At 63.6% G+C, this 15,213-nt stretch overlaps 2 protein-coding genes across 8 annotated transcripts in view; one reads left to right on the top strand and one right to left on the bottom strand.

The window, feature by feature from the left end:
- The window catches only part of SSBP4 (single stranded DNA binding protein 4), a 51,396-nt gene extending 49,313 nt beyond the window's left edge, over positions 1–2,083 (top strand). For all 7 annotated transcript variants that reach the window (XM_044998381.1, XM_044998386.1, XM_044998383.1 and 4 more), the window contains one exon: positions 155–2,083. In XM_044998381.1, the coding sequence (XP_044854316.1) occupies positions 155–184 (30 nt within the window). In that variant the 3' untranslated portion in view covers positions 185–2,083. The remainder of the gene's footprint in view (positions 1–154) is intronic.
- A 413-nt stretch (positions 2,084–2,496) lies between these two features.
- ISYNA1 (inositol-3-phosphate synthase 1) lies at positions 2,497–8,963 on the bottom strand. Its single transcript, XM_044998378.1, has 11 exons — positions 8,904–8,963; positions 7,540–7,664; positions 6,726–6,887; positions 6,178–6,307; positions 5,869–6,062; positions 5,337–5,486; positions 4,681–4,896; positions 3,968–4,132; positions 3,739–3,852; positions 3,283–3,500; positions 2,497–2,968 (listed from the first exon to the last, which is right to left on the bottom strand). Exons 2-11 carry the CDS (start codon positions 7,651–7,653, stop codon positions 2,770–2,772), a joined length of 1,662 nt encoding a protein of 553 aa, XP_044854313.1. The 5' UTR covers positions 7,654–7,664; positions 8,904–8,963; the 3' UTR covers positions 2,497–2,769.
- Between the last annotated feature and the right edge of the window lie 6,250 nt (positions 8,964–15,213).

The following is a 15,213-nucleotide window of genomic DNA, read 5'->3' on the forward strand; positions in this document are numbered from 1 at the left end:
TTGGACCGGTGGTGGGGGCCCTGCGCTGGAGGAGCCTCCCCGAGGTGTGAGCTGCCCCGGCTCCCCCTGCCCTGCCCCCCCCGCCAGCTCGTCGGGCTGGCCCCGGCGGCCTCCCCCCGGCCTGCTAACGCTCTGGTGTCTCCCGTCTCTCTAGTACTCGCCCAGCATGACAATGAGCGTGTGATCGGCTCGGACGTCCCGGCGCAGAGAGCCAGACGCCCCCGCGGTTCTAAACTATTTAAAACACCCGCAGGAACTGGCCGCCTGCCCTCCTGCCAGCACCCCCCCCCGTCCCCCTCCACCTGGGGCACAGCTGCCCCCCTCCCCCCCGTGCTCTATTGGCACAGCTCCCCCTCCCCCTGCACCAGGCAGAGGAGCAAACCGCCAGACCCTGCGCCCTGTTGGACTGGTGCTGTGGGGTACACGGGGCGGGGGGGGGGCTGCTTGTGCCAGGCAAGATGCTGTTCCTAGGCACGTGGGGGGAGGGGGTGGAACCTGCTGACTGTATTGGGGGGGGCAGGGGGAGAGAAGGGGGCAGGACAGAGCTGTGGCTGCATCCGGCAGCACCTTGGGGGGCTGGGAGCCAGCATACTGTGGGGGGGAGGGGTCCAGCCCCAGGCAGCCTCCTTCCCAGCCGCGCAGCAGAAGTGGGGCGGAAGGAGGCTGGGGCTGAGCTCCCGCCAGGGGGGCCAGGGGCTGGGTTTGCTGCGACACTGCCCTGCTGCCCCCACCCCATCAGGGGTTATAGGCCACGGCTGGCAGCCCTGCCCCCAGCTCTGCCCAGCCCCACACAGCAGGGTGGGGGGAGGGGGGTATTTATTTAAGGGTTTGTTTCACTGTGCAGGGTTTAATTTATCATGGGCTTCCCCCCAAACCCCACCCACCCCCCCTGCTCCTCAGCTTCCAGGGATCCCCCCCCCACCCCTTCCCGGGCCCTGGCCACACCAGAGCCTGCTGTGGACCCATGGGGCAGACCCTGCAGGTCTAAGCAGCTGGGGGGAGGGGGATGCCTACAGCCCCCTGCCCCCCCCAGCAATCTACCCCTCCAGCCATCAGCAGGAGCTCTGGGCTAACCCCCACCCAGTGTAGTTATGCCACTTCCATCAGCTTCTCCTAAGATATTTGCCAAGGTGAGGGGGGCCCCCCACACTGGACCCCTCCCTTTCTGCCCATGCTGCCCTGAGAGCCATGCCTGAAGCCCCACCGCTCCTCAGGCCCTGCCCCTGCTTCTGGTGGCACTGGGGAGGCCTGGCAGAGCCCTCCCCTCCCGTGGCTGCCAGCTAAGCAAAGATGCCTCAGCCCCCTCATGGTGCCCAGTAAGCCACCCCTCCCTTCCTGTGAGCACCCCCCCGGCAGAGGAAATTGCACCCCCCGGTGATTGCTCTCAGCTCACCCAGGAGACCTGCTGCCCCCAGCGCTCTGCCCCCACCCACCGTTCCACAGCTGGAAACACCCCGCAGAGCCGCTCGGAAATAGGGGACCCCCCACCAGCCCAGTCTGTTTGCTCAGCCACTGTGATTCCCCCCCTGCCCCGTCCCCGATGGGCAGACTGGGCTCGGCCCCTGCCCTGCAGCAAAGGGAGGCAAGTGTACATAGGCCCCCCCAGCAGCCCCCTTTGCCGCGGGCGCCCGCCCCTACCCGCTCTCGGGACCACCTTTAACTTTCATATGAAGGATTCCCCCCCACTCCCCCCTTTTATAAACATGAAGGACCTCAGCAGCAGCCCCGCCGTGCTCCCTGCGGCTCTCAGCCCAGAGCCGCCCCTGCCCGGGCAAGGGGGCCTTATCTGGGTTCCTGTTGCTGTTCGGGGTGAGGCTCCGCCCGCCTCACTCGTGTGCTGTGCCCGCCGCCGGCTGGGAGGGGACGCAGCCAGCTGGCGGATTGCCGCCGGGGGCAGCGCCTCCCCTGCTAGGTTAGTGCGTCTGTGTAGGGATTTCGTCTGTTCTTTCTACTCTGAAGGCTTTAGACTGAAAGTTGCTTATCAAAAACAAAAAACAAAAAAACCCCAAAAAACTAAAAAAAACAACAAAAAAAACCACCCACAAAAACCTGCATCAATAAATGTAATTTGATTTTTTTCATAGCTCTGACTCTTGTCTCCCCCTTCCCTGGAGACCTTTTCCACAGCCCCCCCGGGAACGATGTACCAGTGCAACAAGCACCACTGTACGTTCAGCCTGGTGCCTTGCCGAGCCCCCTCCTGCCGGAGCCATGAATCCCACTGCCCAGCACTCACCGAGCCTGGGGTCCCACCACAGCAAGGGTGCTCGAGGCAGAGACATGGGACAGCTGGGGAAACCAAGGCAAAGACCCACGCCAGCTGGAGCTGGGTCAAGCCCCAGGGCAGGGCTTGTGGGGCACACCCCGGGGGACCCCTTTCACAGGAACGCTGCTGGCTCTGGGCACACCCTTCCCAGGGAGGGCTGCAGGGCCCCAGGCAGTGCTGGGGGGGGGGGGGGCGGGGGGGGACGCAGAGAGATCAGCAGAAACAGGGACTTACATGCTCCCACTTTATTCCAAAAACAAAACAAAACAAAAAAAAACATTCACAGCTTCTATTTACTGTCAGTAGAGCCTGGGTGGTTGGGGGAGTGGGCTCCTGTGCCCCCAAATTAATTCAAACTAAGAATCCCCCTACAAAATACAGCCCCCCGATGGGCCATGGGAGCACTGCTCCTGGTCCCCTCTCCAGCAGTGCAGTTCTGCCCCCCATGTCTCAGCCCATACTCCCCTGGGAGCTGGGGGTCATTGTGGCCATGGGGCAGGGCCCTAGTTGTCAATGTGCAGCTGGGCTTGCGAGGTGCCATGCCCGTTACTGGCCGGGCACAGGTAGCCGTTCACCTGGGCAGCTGTCCTCTTGAGGGAGATGGGGCACTCGGCCAGACGCGCTCGCTTCAGACTCGGACACGGCCGCTGCATCTTGTGCTCCAGCAGCATGTGGTTCTGGGGGGGCAGCCCCACACAGGCCCTGGGGGCAGGACCAGAGAGAGCAGCATGTCAGGGGGGAGGGGGGCAGAGGCCTTCTCAGCCAGCTGGACAGCCCACAGACCGGGCACCACCAGGGCCCTGAGGGGATCTCAGTACCAGGTCCCACGGGGGCTAATGCAACTTTCCCCATCCCTGCCAGGCTCAGCCGAGGGCCCAGGCTGCTCCTGGAGGGCCCTGGGGTTGGCGAAGGGAGTGGGCACCCCAGGCATGGAGGAGAGTGGGGAGCTGCAGGGGGGGACGGGGGTAGAGCTGGCACCCCAGGGGCAGGGGGTGGGAGGGCAGAGCCGGGGGTACCTCAGGATGTTCTCGATGCAGCTCCTCTGCCGGAAGAGGGCGTTGACGACGGGGGAGCCCTCGGGCACCAGGGGCGCCTTGCACAGGAAGCCCAGGATGGACAGGACGCTGTGGAAGCCCTGGAAGTCGGGGTCACTCTCGGTGCAGAAGCTGATGCGTTGGCAGAGCTCGGTCAGGATGGCCAGGTCCAGGATAATGGGGCTGGCCAGCAGGGAGTCCTGGGGGTGGGGCAGAGTCAGTAGGGGAGCCAGGGCCCAGCTCCCCGTCCCCAAGGGCCAGATGGGCCAATGCTCCCCCCAGCCGCTGCTTCTCCCTGTGGTGTCCTCAGGGCAGGGAGGGGAGAGGCATGGACCCGGCCTGAGCTTGTCCGGGGGGGGCGGGCGGGGCGGGCGCAGCTGCCCAAGGCTGGGGGGCGGGGGGTGACCCGTGCCCGGGGACCGGAATTCCCGGCCCTACCTCACAGGTGTTGTGTATGACGATGGTGTTGGTGCCGCCCATCATGATCTCGGAGGTGTACTCGTCCAGCGCCCGCTTGCTGTCACCCACGTAGGGCACGTACTTAATCACCACCTGCAACCGAGAGCCACCTCAGCACCGGCCCCAGAGCTGCCGCCGGGCAGGGGGTTCAGGGCAGCTCCCCCCCCCCACCCCCAAACTCCGGGGGGCTCCCTCCCCCGGGACTCACACAGTGATCGGGCTTCTCCTGGGGCCCGTAGAGCAGGGGGTTCGACTGCACCATGTCATCCACCACGTTGCTCTTGGAGGCCTCCTTGGAGCGGAACTGCTGCGGGGCCGACAGGTTCTTCCCATCGTTGTTGCCCAGGTGGTTGTAGCTGACGATGGACACGGTCTGGGGCAGAGAGCGAGGGAGGAGATGGGTCACAGCCGCCCCACAGATCACAGCCGCAGCTCCAAACCCAGCTGCCGGGAAGGCCCAGCCAGGGCAGGGGAGAGGGCTCTGCTCTGCACTCCCCCCCCCCGCTCCTCCCATGCCATGGGACAGATTTGTCTGGATTCCAAGGGGAAGGGCCGAGCCGAACCACCTCTGGCCCCACTCCCGGGATGCTCCAGCCCTGCTCAGCCCCCAGAGCCCTTGGGGATTATGCAGGTGTCACCGTTCAGATGTGCCTCACTCCCTACCCACAGCCCCCCCTGCTCCCTCCCATGCCTTAATCCCAACCTGCAGCCTCTGCCTCCCCGGGGAGCTGGCCTGCACCCGGCTGCAGGAGGGGTTACAATCCCTCCCACCTCACCCAAGGGCTCTGCTGGGGCCAGATTCCCTCTCCCTTGGGCTCCAGGAGGGGAACCCACCCAGAGCTCCCTGGCAGCCCCCTGACCCGGCCCAGTGGCATCACCAGCCCGGCATGCCCCTGGCGGGCGCCCCTGGCACCCACTCACCTTGAGGCCGGCGCTGACCAGGAAATCCACCAGCACCGACTTGAGCTTGGTCTGGCCGGACTTCAAGTCGTCTCCGCAGATGAAGACGTGGCGCTGCAGGGCGAGCTCCATGGCACCTGGCACGAAGGTGTTCTGGGGGGAGCCGTTGATGTAGGCGCAGCCCTCCAGGATGCTGGCCACAGCGAAGAGCGTGGAGGGAGACACCTCGAGGCCTCGCTGAGTAGATGGGGAGAGCTCAGTGCAGAGCCCGAGGGGACGGAGCCCCTGGGACACCCCCCCCCCAGCACATGGGCAGCCCCCTCCCCGCCCCCCGGACAGTCAGTGGGAGCACCAGGCCCTCAGAGAAAATATATCACAGGGCACCACTGTCCGCTCTGCCTCCACATCGCCACCATTCAACCCAGCCCCCCCACGCAATGGGGCCGCTGGCCCCAAACCTAGCTCCTCCAGTCCCATCCCCCCCAGCTCCAGGACTGTGCTGTGGCCCCATTGAAGGACAAAGCCAGTGCCCCTGCCCCTGGCAGGAGCCAGAACCAGCTCCCCAGACTGGCTGCATCCAGAGCACCAGAGACGAGACCAGCGGCCACTAGCGCAGCTGATGCAGCGTGCCCATCCCCCGGCAGGCGGGGGGGCACACGCCCCCCACGGGCTCTCACCTCGATGGCCTGCAGCAGGTTGGCGGCCGTGTCGTTAACGCCCGGCAGCACGTCGCAGAAGCGCTCGGTGTTGGCCATCCACAGGACCACGACCTTGTCCACCCCGCTGGTGGCCTTGAACTCCTGGATGTCCCTGCGGATCTGTGCCACCTGCACAAGGGGCTTGTCAGCGCCCAGCAGCACGAGCCCAGGGCGGGGCACCAGCAGGGAAGCTGCCGGGCCCCCCAGGCCCCTGCCCAGTGTGGGTCAGCTCCGGTGGGCAGCAGGGACGGTGCTTAGAGGTAGGTGCCAGAACTGTGCCCCCAGCACCCCCCTGCAGAGCTCAGGGCCCAGCCTCCCCACTGCTGGCACGCGGCCCAGGGCTTGTCCCAGATCTCGCAGGCAGAGGCTGCTCCGAAATCCTGGCCCAGCTCCCCCAGCCCAGGCTGCAGGGTCAGAGCCAGCCCAGGAGCCCCAGGGAGTTTGCTGCTCCCCCAGCCCAGCCCCAGGGTTCACCCCTGCAGCAATGGGAACGTGACACACACACGCCCACCTGCTCAGCCTTCGTCCCACGGAGGACATGGTCGGCTCGGTCGTCCTGATTGGCTGCAACGAATCCCGGGATGTAAATGGAGGGGCGGGGCTTCATCTTCACCATGTGGGGCCAGAGCTGCTCCTGCAGCTGCCAGTCGAGGACCTTGGCCCGTCTCATGGCCTCAGCCAAGTTCAGGGAGGAGACATCCCAGCCTGAGACGCGGGAGGAGACACCAGTCAGAGCTCCGGGCCCCCGCTCACTTGGGCCACCCCCCCATCCACACAGCCCCCTTTGGACCATCCCACCCCCCAGGGCATTCACACTCACCATCAAAGATGATGTCATTAGGGTGCACCATGGGCAGCAGGTCCCGGAAGGGCACGTAGACGTCGCCCGTGGGGCCGGTTCCCAGGCAGACGGTGGACGCTTGCAGCAAGGAGCCGTAGTAGTTGGCATACTGGGGAGAGGGAGAGCACCAAGGGGACACTGAGCCCCGGCACAGCCCATGCACGCGGCTTGGGGAGAGCCCCCTGCGCAGGGTCTGAGCCCCACATTCCCATCGCCACAGGCCCCACGAGCGCTTCCCAGGCCGGGGCCACGACAGACACGGCCCCCCAGCACAGCACAGCCCCACAGGCTGGGAGAGCCTCAGGGGCCAGCCTGGAGCTCTGAGCCCTCACAACCAGGCACACCCCAGCAGGGCATCCACCCACTCGCCCGGGCCCAGGCTCCATCTCACGGGCAACCGGCTGGGGCCGCATCTGGGCCTTTGAGACGAGCCAGCCGGTCGCAGGCCCTGCAGCCTGGGGGGCTGGCTAGAGACCACCTGCGCCCTGGAAAGCGCCACCAGACGCTGGGGGACGAGACTCGCTCACCTTCCGTCCCGTCTTGGTCATCCAGGAGAGGCCCAGCCTGTTGGCCAGCACGGCCGCTGTCACGGTGGTGCCATTGTTGCCGCCCCATCCCACCAGCATCACCCCCAGGCGGGGGACCTGCCTCTCTGTGCGGAAGGTGAACTTGGTCGACTGCGGCTTCACCTGGGAGCCCCAGAGACAGGCAGTGAGAACCGGGGTGCAGCCTTCGGACACAGCACAAGGAGAGTAGGAGGCGGGGGACAGGACAAGATGCACGTGGGGCACGCTCGTCCGCCAGAGCTGCAGGGGAACGAGGGAACCCAGCACAGCAGGGCTTTGCACGGGGACGGGGCAGCAGCACCCGACCGATGCACCTGGACAGTTTGCCCGGCCCACCCCAAGGCTGGTCCCCTCTGCAATGGGGAGGCTGCTCCCACCAGCTCCTCAGAGCCCAGGGAAACCAGCGGCAATGCGATCAGGCCCAACACGGCACCGTTAAATGTTAGAACTTAGAGCCCCGGCCCCACGGCGCAGACGCCCACAGGCTGCGGCAGCAGAGAGGGGAAGCAGCCTGCAGGCAGACACTGCTCAGGCACTTGGTGCAGCAGGGCTACAGGCAGGACATGTCCCCAAGTGCCCCCTTGGCTCCATCGCTCCCTGGCCCAGCGGAGGAACCTGCCTCATGGCAGCTCACACAGCCTGAGTCCAGCCCGGCCAGGCAGGGCTCTGGGCCACTCCTACCCGTGGGGAAGGTGCACAGAGCCAAACACATGCGGTTCCCCCTCCGGTGGGCACAGGGCCACGGTCCTATGCTGGACTCGCCAACAGCAGGTACCTTGGTGACGCCGTCCTCCCTGCTCACGTGCACGGTGCTGTACGTGTACTTGGCCTCAATGTAGTCCTTGCTGTAGGTCACATCAGGGCTCTCAACGAGGAACGTCTCTGCCATGGTTCCTGGAGCTGCGATGTGGAGGAAGCAGATTATTACAGACCCGTCAGGCTTCACGCCCGGGCCCTGGCAGGACAGAGGGTGCAAATCATTCACCACCCACTGCCCCTGCGGCCAGGATACTCCCGGCTGTCTGCTAGGCCAGTGTGTCCTCCCCGCCCCAGACTGGCTCTTCCTCTCCCAGAGGCCTGTGCTAAGGAGGGGCATAATCCCCATTTTACAGGCAGGGAAACCGAGGCACATAGCAGTGAAGAGGCTTGTCCCCCCAAGATAGAACCCAGGCATCCTAGCTTCCCGTGTGCAGGCAGGAGGAGCCCGCCAGCGACCCAGACGCTCCAGAACGAGGAGCGCAGAAGTGGCTGGGGGATGTGGGTCGGGTCAGGCACCGCGCCAGGCCAGGACGATGCAGCGCGGGAACATGCCAGACAGCAACAAAACAGGGCTAGAACTTTGGCTTATTCCAACAGGGGCTTTGGGCTCCGGAGGGCAGGGAGGCACCAGGCTGCTTTGCTGGTGCCCGGTGGCGCGAGGGGGAACGGGGCAGGGGCAGCCCCACCAGCGCCAGGCCCAGGCCCCCAGCGGAGCGACACAACCCAAAATAACCCAGGGACAGGAGCGCGAGCCCAGGGCAGCCTGGCTGGGGCCCACCCCCCCCTTCTCCGCCCACCGCCCCCTCCCCGCAGGGCAGTTAGTGCCATGACTAGCACAGGAGGTGGGGGCCTGGCTGGGGGGGCCTCCCCCACGACGCCCCGCGATCTCCGCTGGGCGGAGCTCGCAGACTCGCCACCGGACCGCGGCGGTCCCGCCCCGTGCCTCAGTTTCCCCCCTGGGAATCACGGGGAGCACGGTCGGGCCGCGAGGCTAATCGGCGCGCGCGGAGAGGGCTGGGTTATGGGGCTCTCCCTGCCCCCCCAGCGAGCCCGGCCATGGGGCAGCAGCTGGGCGGGGCCCCGGCACGGGGGCGGGGCCGGAGGGGAGGCTCCACCCCACAGAGAGCAGGGGCCCGGCCCGAGCAGACCCCAGCTCCCCGGTGCCCCCCGACCCGCGGGGCGGGGCCCCCCAGCGCACGCTTGGGCCGGGGGGTCCCGGCTCCCCGGGAGCGCCAGGGCCTGGCGAGGGGGCGCCCCCACCCCCGGGCCCGCCCCGGGGGCCGGAGCCGCCCCGGGCTGGGAGCTGGGGGCTCCCCGCGTCCCGAGCGCTCCCGCCCGCGGGCACCGGGACCCGCCCGCCCGCCCGCAGCCCCGGCTCACCTGGCTCGGCTCGGCTCGGCTGCGGACCCCCGGGGCATGCGGCGGCGGCTTAATCGGCTCCCAGGGCCCGCCCGCCCCGCGGCTCCGCCCCGCCGTAAATTTCCATCAGCTGCGGATTCCCCCGCTCGCCTGGGCCGGACACGTGCCCCCCCCCGGACTGCTCGGAGCGGTACCTCTGCCCACCCCCCCGCCATGTTCCCCTGGATCCGCCTGGGCCAGGTGCAGGCACCTGGCAGCCCCATAGCCCCCAGGACTGCGCGGCCCCAGCACCCTCTGCCCCCCCCCCCCAATGCAGCACTAGCACCGCTCCAGGTTCTCCCAGGATCGCCCCTTTTCTGAGGCAGCTGTCCAGGTGCCAACCCTCCAGGATGGTCCTGGAGTCCCCAGGAATTAACCATCGTGGCATGTGCTGAAACACATCCAGGCAAACCGAGGCCATGCTGCCAGCTGGGCAGCGTGATGGGCTCAGGCTTCTCCCATAATGCCCTGGGTTTGTCCCTGGAGGTGGGCACTGCACCCCGGGCTCAGCAGCTGTAAGCACCGGCCCACCTTGTCCACACATGCACACGCCCCCAGGCAGCATCAGTGCCCAGCACCCCCTGGGACCCACTGTCCTGCTGCTCTTCCCCTGGTGGGTGTCACTGGACCGGGCCATCACCCCTCCCAGCCGGTGCCAGGCAGTGGGGGTGCTCAGCTAGGCACAGGGCAGGGAGGGGGATCAGACAGCAAGTGGGATACAGCCTAACACTTGTTTTTTTCAGGAGAGGGTCGAGTTGCGGATCTGACGAAGCCCCTGATATTGGGCCGTGTGGTCACCCCAGGGGCGTCCAGCAGCAGATCCACACTAGCCCCTGCCAGCGCTGGTGGGACGGGGAAGCCCCTTGCAAGGGGGATCCCTGGCCACCTCCCAGCCCCAGAGTAGGGCCTGGTCCCTGGCTTCAGTCCAGGCAGCAAGTGCATGCCCACGAAGGGAGCCACTAAGCCAGCCTTCATCCCAGCCCCGCTGGAGCCAGGCCCTGTGCCCCCGGCAGCCCAGCCCTGCGGCCCGTTCCCTGCGCTGGCCAGTGGCCCAGCACTGGGCTCCACCCTGCCCCTGTCTCCAGGGGAAAGGACCCAGGGCCCGCCCTTTTTTCAGTGACTATTTTCGTGAATTGAAGCTGTGGAGCAAGAAACACTGGGAACAGGCCGGGGCAGCGCTCCCTCTGTGGAGCAACTAACCCCCGGCCCCTCTGAAGAGCTGAGGAGATGCCAGATCCCTCCTCACCTCCCAGACTCCACCTGCTGAGGGGGGGTGGGGGTTGCAAAAAAAACCTCCCCCCTCCCCCGCTTCAGGAAAGGCGAGTGTGCAGTTTCCAAGCCCTGCATGCACCACAGGGCCAGGCCTAAGGCCCCAGAGCTTAGGGCTGGGCAGCAGGCCCCTGGCTCCAGCCCGCAGCCGAGTATTGGTAGGTGGAGCAGTGCTGGGATTGCAGCGATCCCAAACCTCGGAGAGGGGTCTGAAGGCACCGTCCAGTTAACACCCAGGGCAGGGCAGACAGAGACACACCCCAAAAGGGGATATGGACCTGCCCCCGAGTTTGACAGGAATAGGCAGCAGCTGAGAGCGTTTGGGGGAGGGGGGTATGTGTGTGCTTGGAGCAAAGCCGCTGCATCCGGGTGGTCGATTGCCTGGTGAGATATGGGACTTTGCAGATTCTTTGTAAATAAGCAAAACTGCCTCAAATAAATACCTGTCCCCCCTTTCTACCCTCCCCTGGAACAGCAGCAGGGCCCCAGACTCTGCCCGGCCCCTCAGGTCGCAAAGGAGCAAGAGAAATACAGCACCAGCCTCCCAGGCTCAGGATGCTTTGCCCTTCTCCAGCCCAGCCCCTGTTAACTGCTCAGAGGCTCTGCCGCGCCCCCCCCCCCCCCCCGGCCAGGCTGAAGCAGAGGAAGCCTAAGGCATTTGCAATCACACTGCACGTCTGAAATGAACAGAACCCAGGCGTCCTGACACAGGGTCACTACAACAGTATCTAGATCCCCATCTCTTCCTGGAGCTGGGAACAGAGGCAGCAGGACTGCTGGACTTCCCCCCACACCAGATCCTGCTGCTGGACTGTCCACACAGCAATAGACCCATTGGTGTGTGAGCTACACCTCACAGCAGTGGTGCCTGAGGCCATGGGCAGCTGGACCTGGAGAGCAGGCAGAGGGGCTGCTGCCTTCCTCCCATTCCCCCATGATTCTCTGCCAGTTCCCCCTCTGAGAGCTGTTCTGGTCCAGGGGGTGCTGGGCCCTGCCTGACCTCACCAGCTCCTCCTGGCCATCGACAAGCCCTCGCTGGAGCTCAGCAAGGCAGGGGGTGAAGTGTGTGTCCTTCCTTGCACCGCACCTGGCTGCTATGTTAGGAGAGGGCAACAGCATTCATTATCATTGATACTCCACACCCTGGGGGGCATCCCTCACTCTCCCTGCCAGATGTGCTCAGACCAGCCTGGCTCATCAGAAAGAAACTTCCTTAACCAGTTGTGAGAGCTGGGAATGGAGGGAGGGGCTGCCCTAGCAGCCTAGCTAGAAGGTCACAGCTGGCCCAGCGTCCAGCGCTTGCAGGAGCCTTGTCATGGGGGGCTGATGGGGTGAGGGTGGGCACCTGGCAGCAGCCAGGGGTTAACGAACGTAAAGAGGTCAGAGCACAGGAGCTCAGCTGCTAGTGAGCACCATGCACAAGAGAACAAGCAGGGGGACCGGAAAAAGGATAGGAACAGGCCTCACTGGCAGGGGAGCAGAATTTGGCTGTTTGTCCTCCCCCAAGCACCTTTCATCCTGACTTTGGTGTCCCAAAGTGCTTTGCAAACACTGACTCACAGCGGCTTGGCTTGTGCAGTGAGAACACAAGGCTGTTGCCCATGTTGCACTCAGCAAAACCCTCCCACCCAGCAGCCTCTGCAGCCCTCCGAGCTCGTTCTGAGGGAGAGGTTGGGATGCTGGAAGAGGAACAGTCACCCCTTGTGCAGCCCTGGGCTATGAACATTGGCCACAAGTCCCACAGTCGGGGGGAGGCCGGGGTGTAGGAAGCACGGACAGAGATTTATCATGAGCCCAGTGCAAACCTTCCACCTCAACAGGTCCTGTTCTTCTGCCTTTTGCTACCCTGCCCCCCTCGTTTGCTTCTCTAGCATCCCCTGCAGCTTGCAGAGGAAAGCTTCCCAGGCCAGCGCTCCGGGGAGAGGGCCTGCTGCTCGCTAGTCGGCTTGGTGGCCCTGGGAGGCATCCTCCGCGTTGGCAGTAAAGGGAGGGAAAGGGGCCTGCAAAAGCTGCATCCCCTCCGAGGAAGCCTGTGCGCGCTGGGCCCCGCTGAACAATGCTGGCGCTGGTGGGCAGATGAAGGACAGAACGGCCCGAGCACTGGAATTCCAAAGCCTCAGCAAAGGATTGAAACAAAAACACGGCTTTGTACCAGGATCTTGGCTCTGAAAGTCCTGGCCAGGGGGCCGGGAGCTGGTACTTTTCCACTGCTTCTCCTTTTTACCCCCGCCCATGACTTCCCCCATTGTTCCTGTCCCGTCGCGCCGGCTCCCACCCTCCCTGTCAGAGCAGCACATGAGCAGGGGCTCGCTGGCTTCTGCTTTTCCAGCATCACGGCAAGGCCAGCTGCATCGCCCGCTTCCCCAGCCCTCTTCTGAACACCAGCACCAGCTGGCAAAGCGTCACCCCCGGAGACCAATGTGACCTCGCCAGCACCAGCACACGCTGCCTTCTGGCAAAGCGTCACCCCCGGAGACCAATGTGACCTCGCCAGCACCAGCACTTGAAACCACCATGAAAAGCCCTCCCCCCCGCAAAAAGTGAGAGCTGCCCCAGGCTTCTGCAAGGAGCCCTGATCACTCGGCCCCAGGCTGTTCCGCCCCACGGAGCCGTTCTTCCGAGCAAAGGCGCCTGGTCCCATGAACAGGGCTCCAGGGCCTAACCCCAGCCCCGCTGCTGCCCTGTAAACGTCCTGGCGCTTCGCAGGGCTGTAACCCAGGCAGAACCAGACTGAGATGGGGACCCTTGGTGTCATCTTGGCATATCGACAGAAGCTGCTTACGGAGACAAGAGCCCTGCACCACGCGAAGGGAGGCACCCGAGGGCTGGCAGGCAGAACCCAGGGAGGCCGGAAGCGATTCTAAGTGAACAGATACAGGAGCAGCTGGGTTTTGCTCAGGGTGGGCCATTATGGGACATTTGTGCATGTCCCAGTGGGGCCCTGTAGATTCACATCCTGCCTGGCTGCACACAAGCTCTAGGTCTCCTTCTAATGCTACTGCCACCCTCAGCAGCAGGCCCCTGACCCAAGGCTGCAAGTATTGCAGATACCAGAACCAGGGCCTGCAGCGGGCAGAAGGGAGAATTCCCAGGAAAATCCACAGAGACCAGACTCAAGGGCAGCCCTGAGTGTTTATTAAAATGGATCTGGGGAAAGTCCTACTGGCCCATCTCGCCTTAAGAGCCCTTGCCCCTCGGGGTGGCGGGGGAGGGGAGCCTGGCTGGCTAGAGGGCAGCTCTGCCCAGGGAAATGGACTCCAATAGATGGAGGAATAAACTATTCTCATCTAGCTCCCCCTGTAGATGCTAGTCCAGAATCAAAGTGATTTTATTCCTAGGTAATTACTCCAGGCTGGAAGCTCTTCTGGTCACCTGACCATGCAGCTAGAAAAGCCCTGACAGAGGCATCCACCAAAGCACCCCTGTGCATTCACGAGTGTGGCCTGGAGCCGTAGGGAAGGGGCTCCTGGGGCTCCCACACCCTGCCCGAGCACTTCTCCATCGACTGTGTTTATCCTCCCACCCCCGGCTGAGGTAGGACAGAGCAGCATTTGCCTTACGCAGCAACTCAGTGACATCATACAAACGCTACAGGGCAGGAGGCTGCTGCAAGGAGCTCTGGGTACCCTGGTATGCAGACAGTCGCACTTCCATAGCCCTGGCATTCTGCCTACAACGGGCACCTGCTGCCTTGGGCTTTTGCGATGGGTAAGTTTTTAATTCTTCCCCCTTAAGGCTACCCCGAGAGAACCACCTTTGTTAGATCCCACAGCTGAACCTTGGCACTGTTTGCCGCTCAGTTGGCAACATCACGCTAACTTCAGAGCGAGGGAAGCAGCAGAGCTTGTGCTCGCTAACCCCCGTTTACCCTGAGTGACCAGCTTTGCTGTGCAGCACAGAACTCCCTCGGAGAAGTTGGCCAGAGGCGAGTCCTGTCCCAGAACACTCAGCCCAACCTCACAGAAGAAACGAGCCAGGGCCCATTGCTCAGCATGTCAAACTGGCACCTGTTAGCCCATCCCTGCTTCTGGCCACCCCCATAGAGAGCTGGGTTTTGGGAGCCTGCAGGCTCAGAGCCAATTAGTGATCACCCATGAAACTTTCAGCTAATGGACAGGAGAGTCAAGTTTCCAGACAATTAGGTTCAGATAAGACGGAAGCTTCTGTGGCAATGCTGGGCGTGGCAGAGAGGAAGCAGCCGGTAAATTTCCACTGGCAGTTTTCTCACGTGCAGCCCTGCTAACACTCCAAGCAGTCTGCTAATTGGTTCACTTCTGATCCCGCTTGGAACACAATCTGACAGCAGTTTATGGACTTGGAATTGCCTAGAAGTGACAGGAAAGAAGCAATTTAGTGCTATTTACACACACATTCCATTCTGGCAACCGAGAGGTAGCCTCTGTCCAAAGGGTAAGCTGTCTGAATCAGCGTTGCTAGGTATTGTTTTTCTTCCCCCAGTTCAGTGCTTGTTAGAGCCTCAGGCAGGCCCCTGCACAGGTCCTGGGAACAAGGGGAGGAGATAGAACAGGACCATACCAGTAAGCAGGAAACCAGATACTGAGGCAAAGAGCAGAAGTCTTAAGGGGACAAAAATCCACCTTTTGAAGTAATGCCACAGGCTAGAGTTTCCCAGGAGAACTTGGTAATGGCCCCTTTAAGGCATTTGCCATGTTTAAATATGCAGAGTACAGGTCTCATTTGCACATTAAACTTTCAGCCTGCCAGAGTCAGGTTTCTAGACAATAAGATGCAAATGAGGATTTCAGCTTAAGCAGCCTGGGTGGGGCACTGGGGAGCCTGCTGGAAATTTCCACTAGCCAAGTTTTAAATTCTTACTTTTCTCAGCTCCTTCTGAGGGCTCTGCCACCCCATCTACAGGGATCACGTCACCGACTGCGGCACATGCCCACGGCAGGGGAACGAGCAGCACCCGGGGAGAGGGCGGGTGGGAATTTAGACAGAGCTCACCCCCAACCAAGTCTTGTGAAAATGCCCCAAAGCAAGCAGGGGCACCAAGCGCTCT

The sequence above is a fragment of the Mauremys mutica genome, chromosome 24 (genome assembly GCF_020497125.1).
Source record: "Mauremys mutica isolate MM-2020 ecotype Southern chromosome 24, ASM2049712v1, whole genome shotgun sequence".
Lineage (NCBI taxonomy): Eukaryota > Metazoa > Chordata > Testudines > Geoemydidae > Mauremys > Mauremys mutica.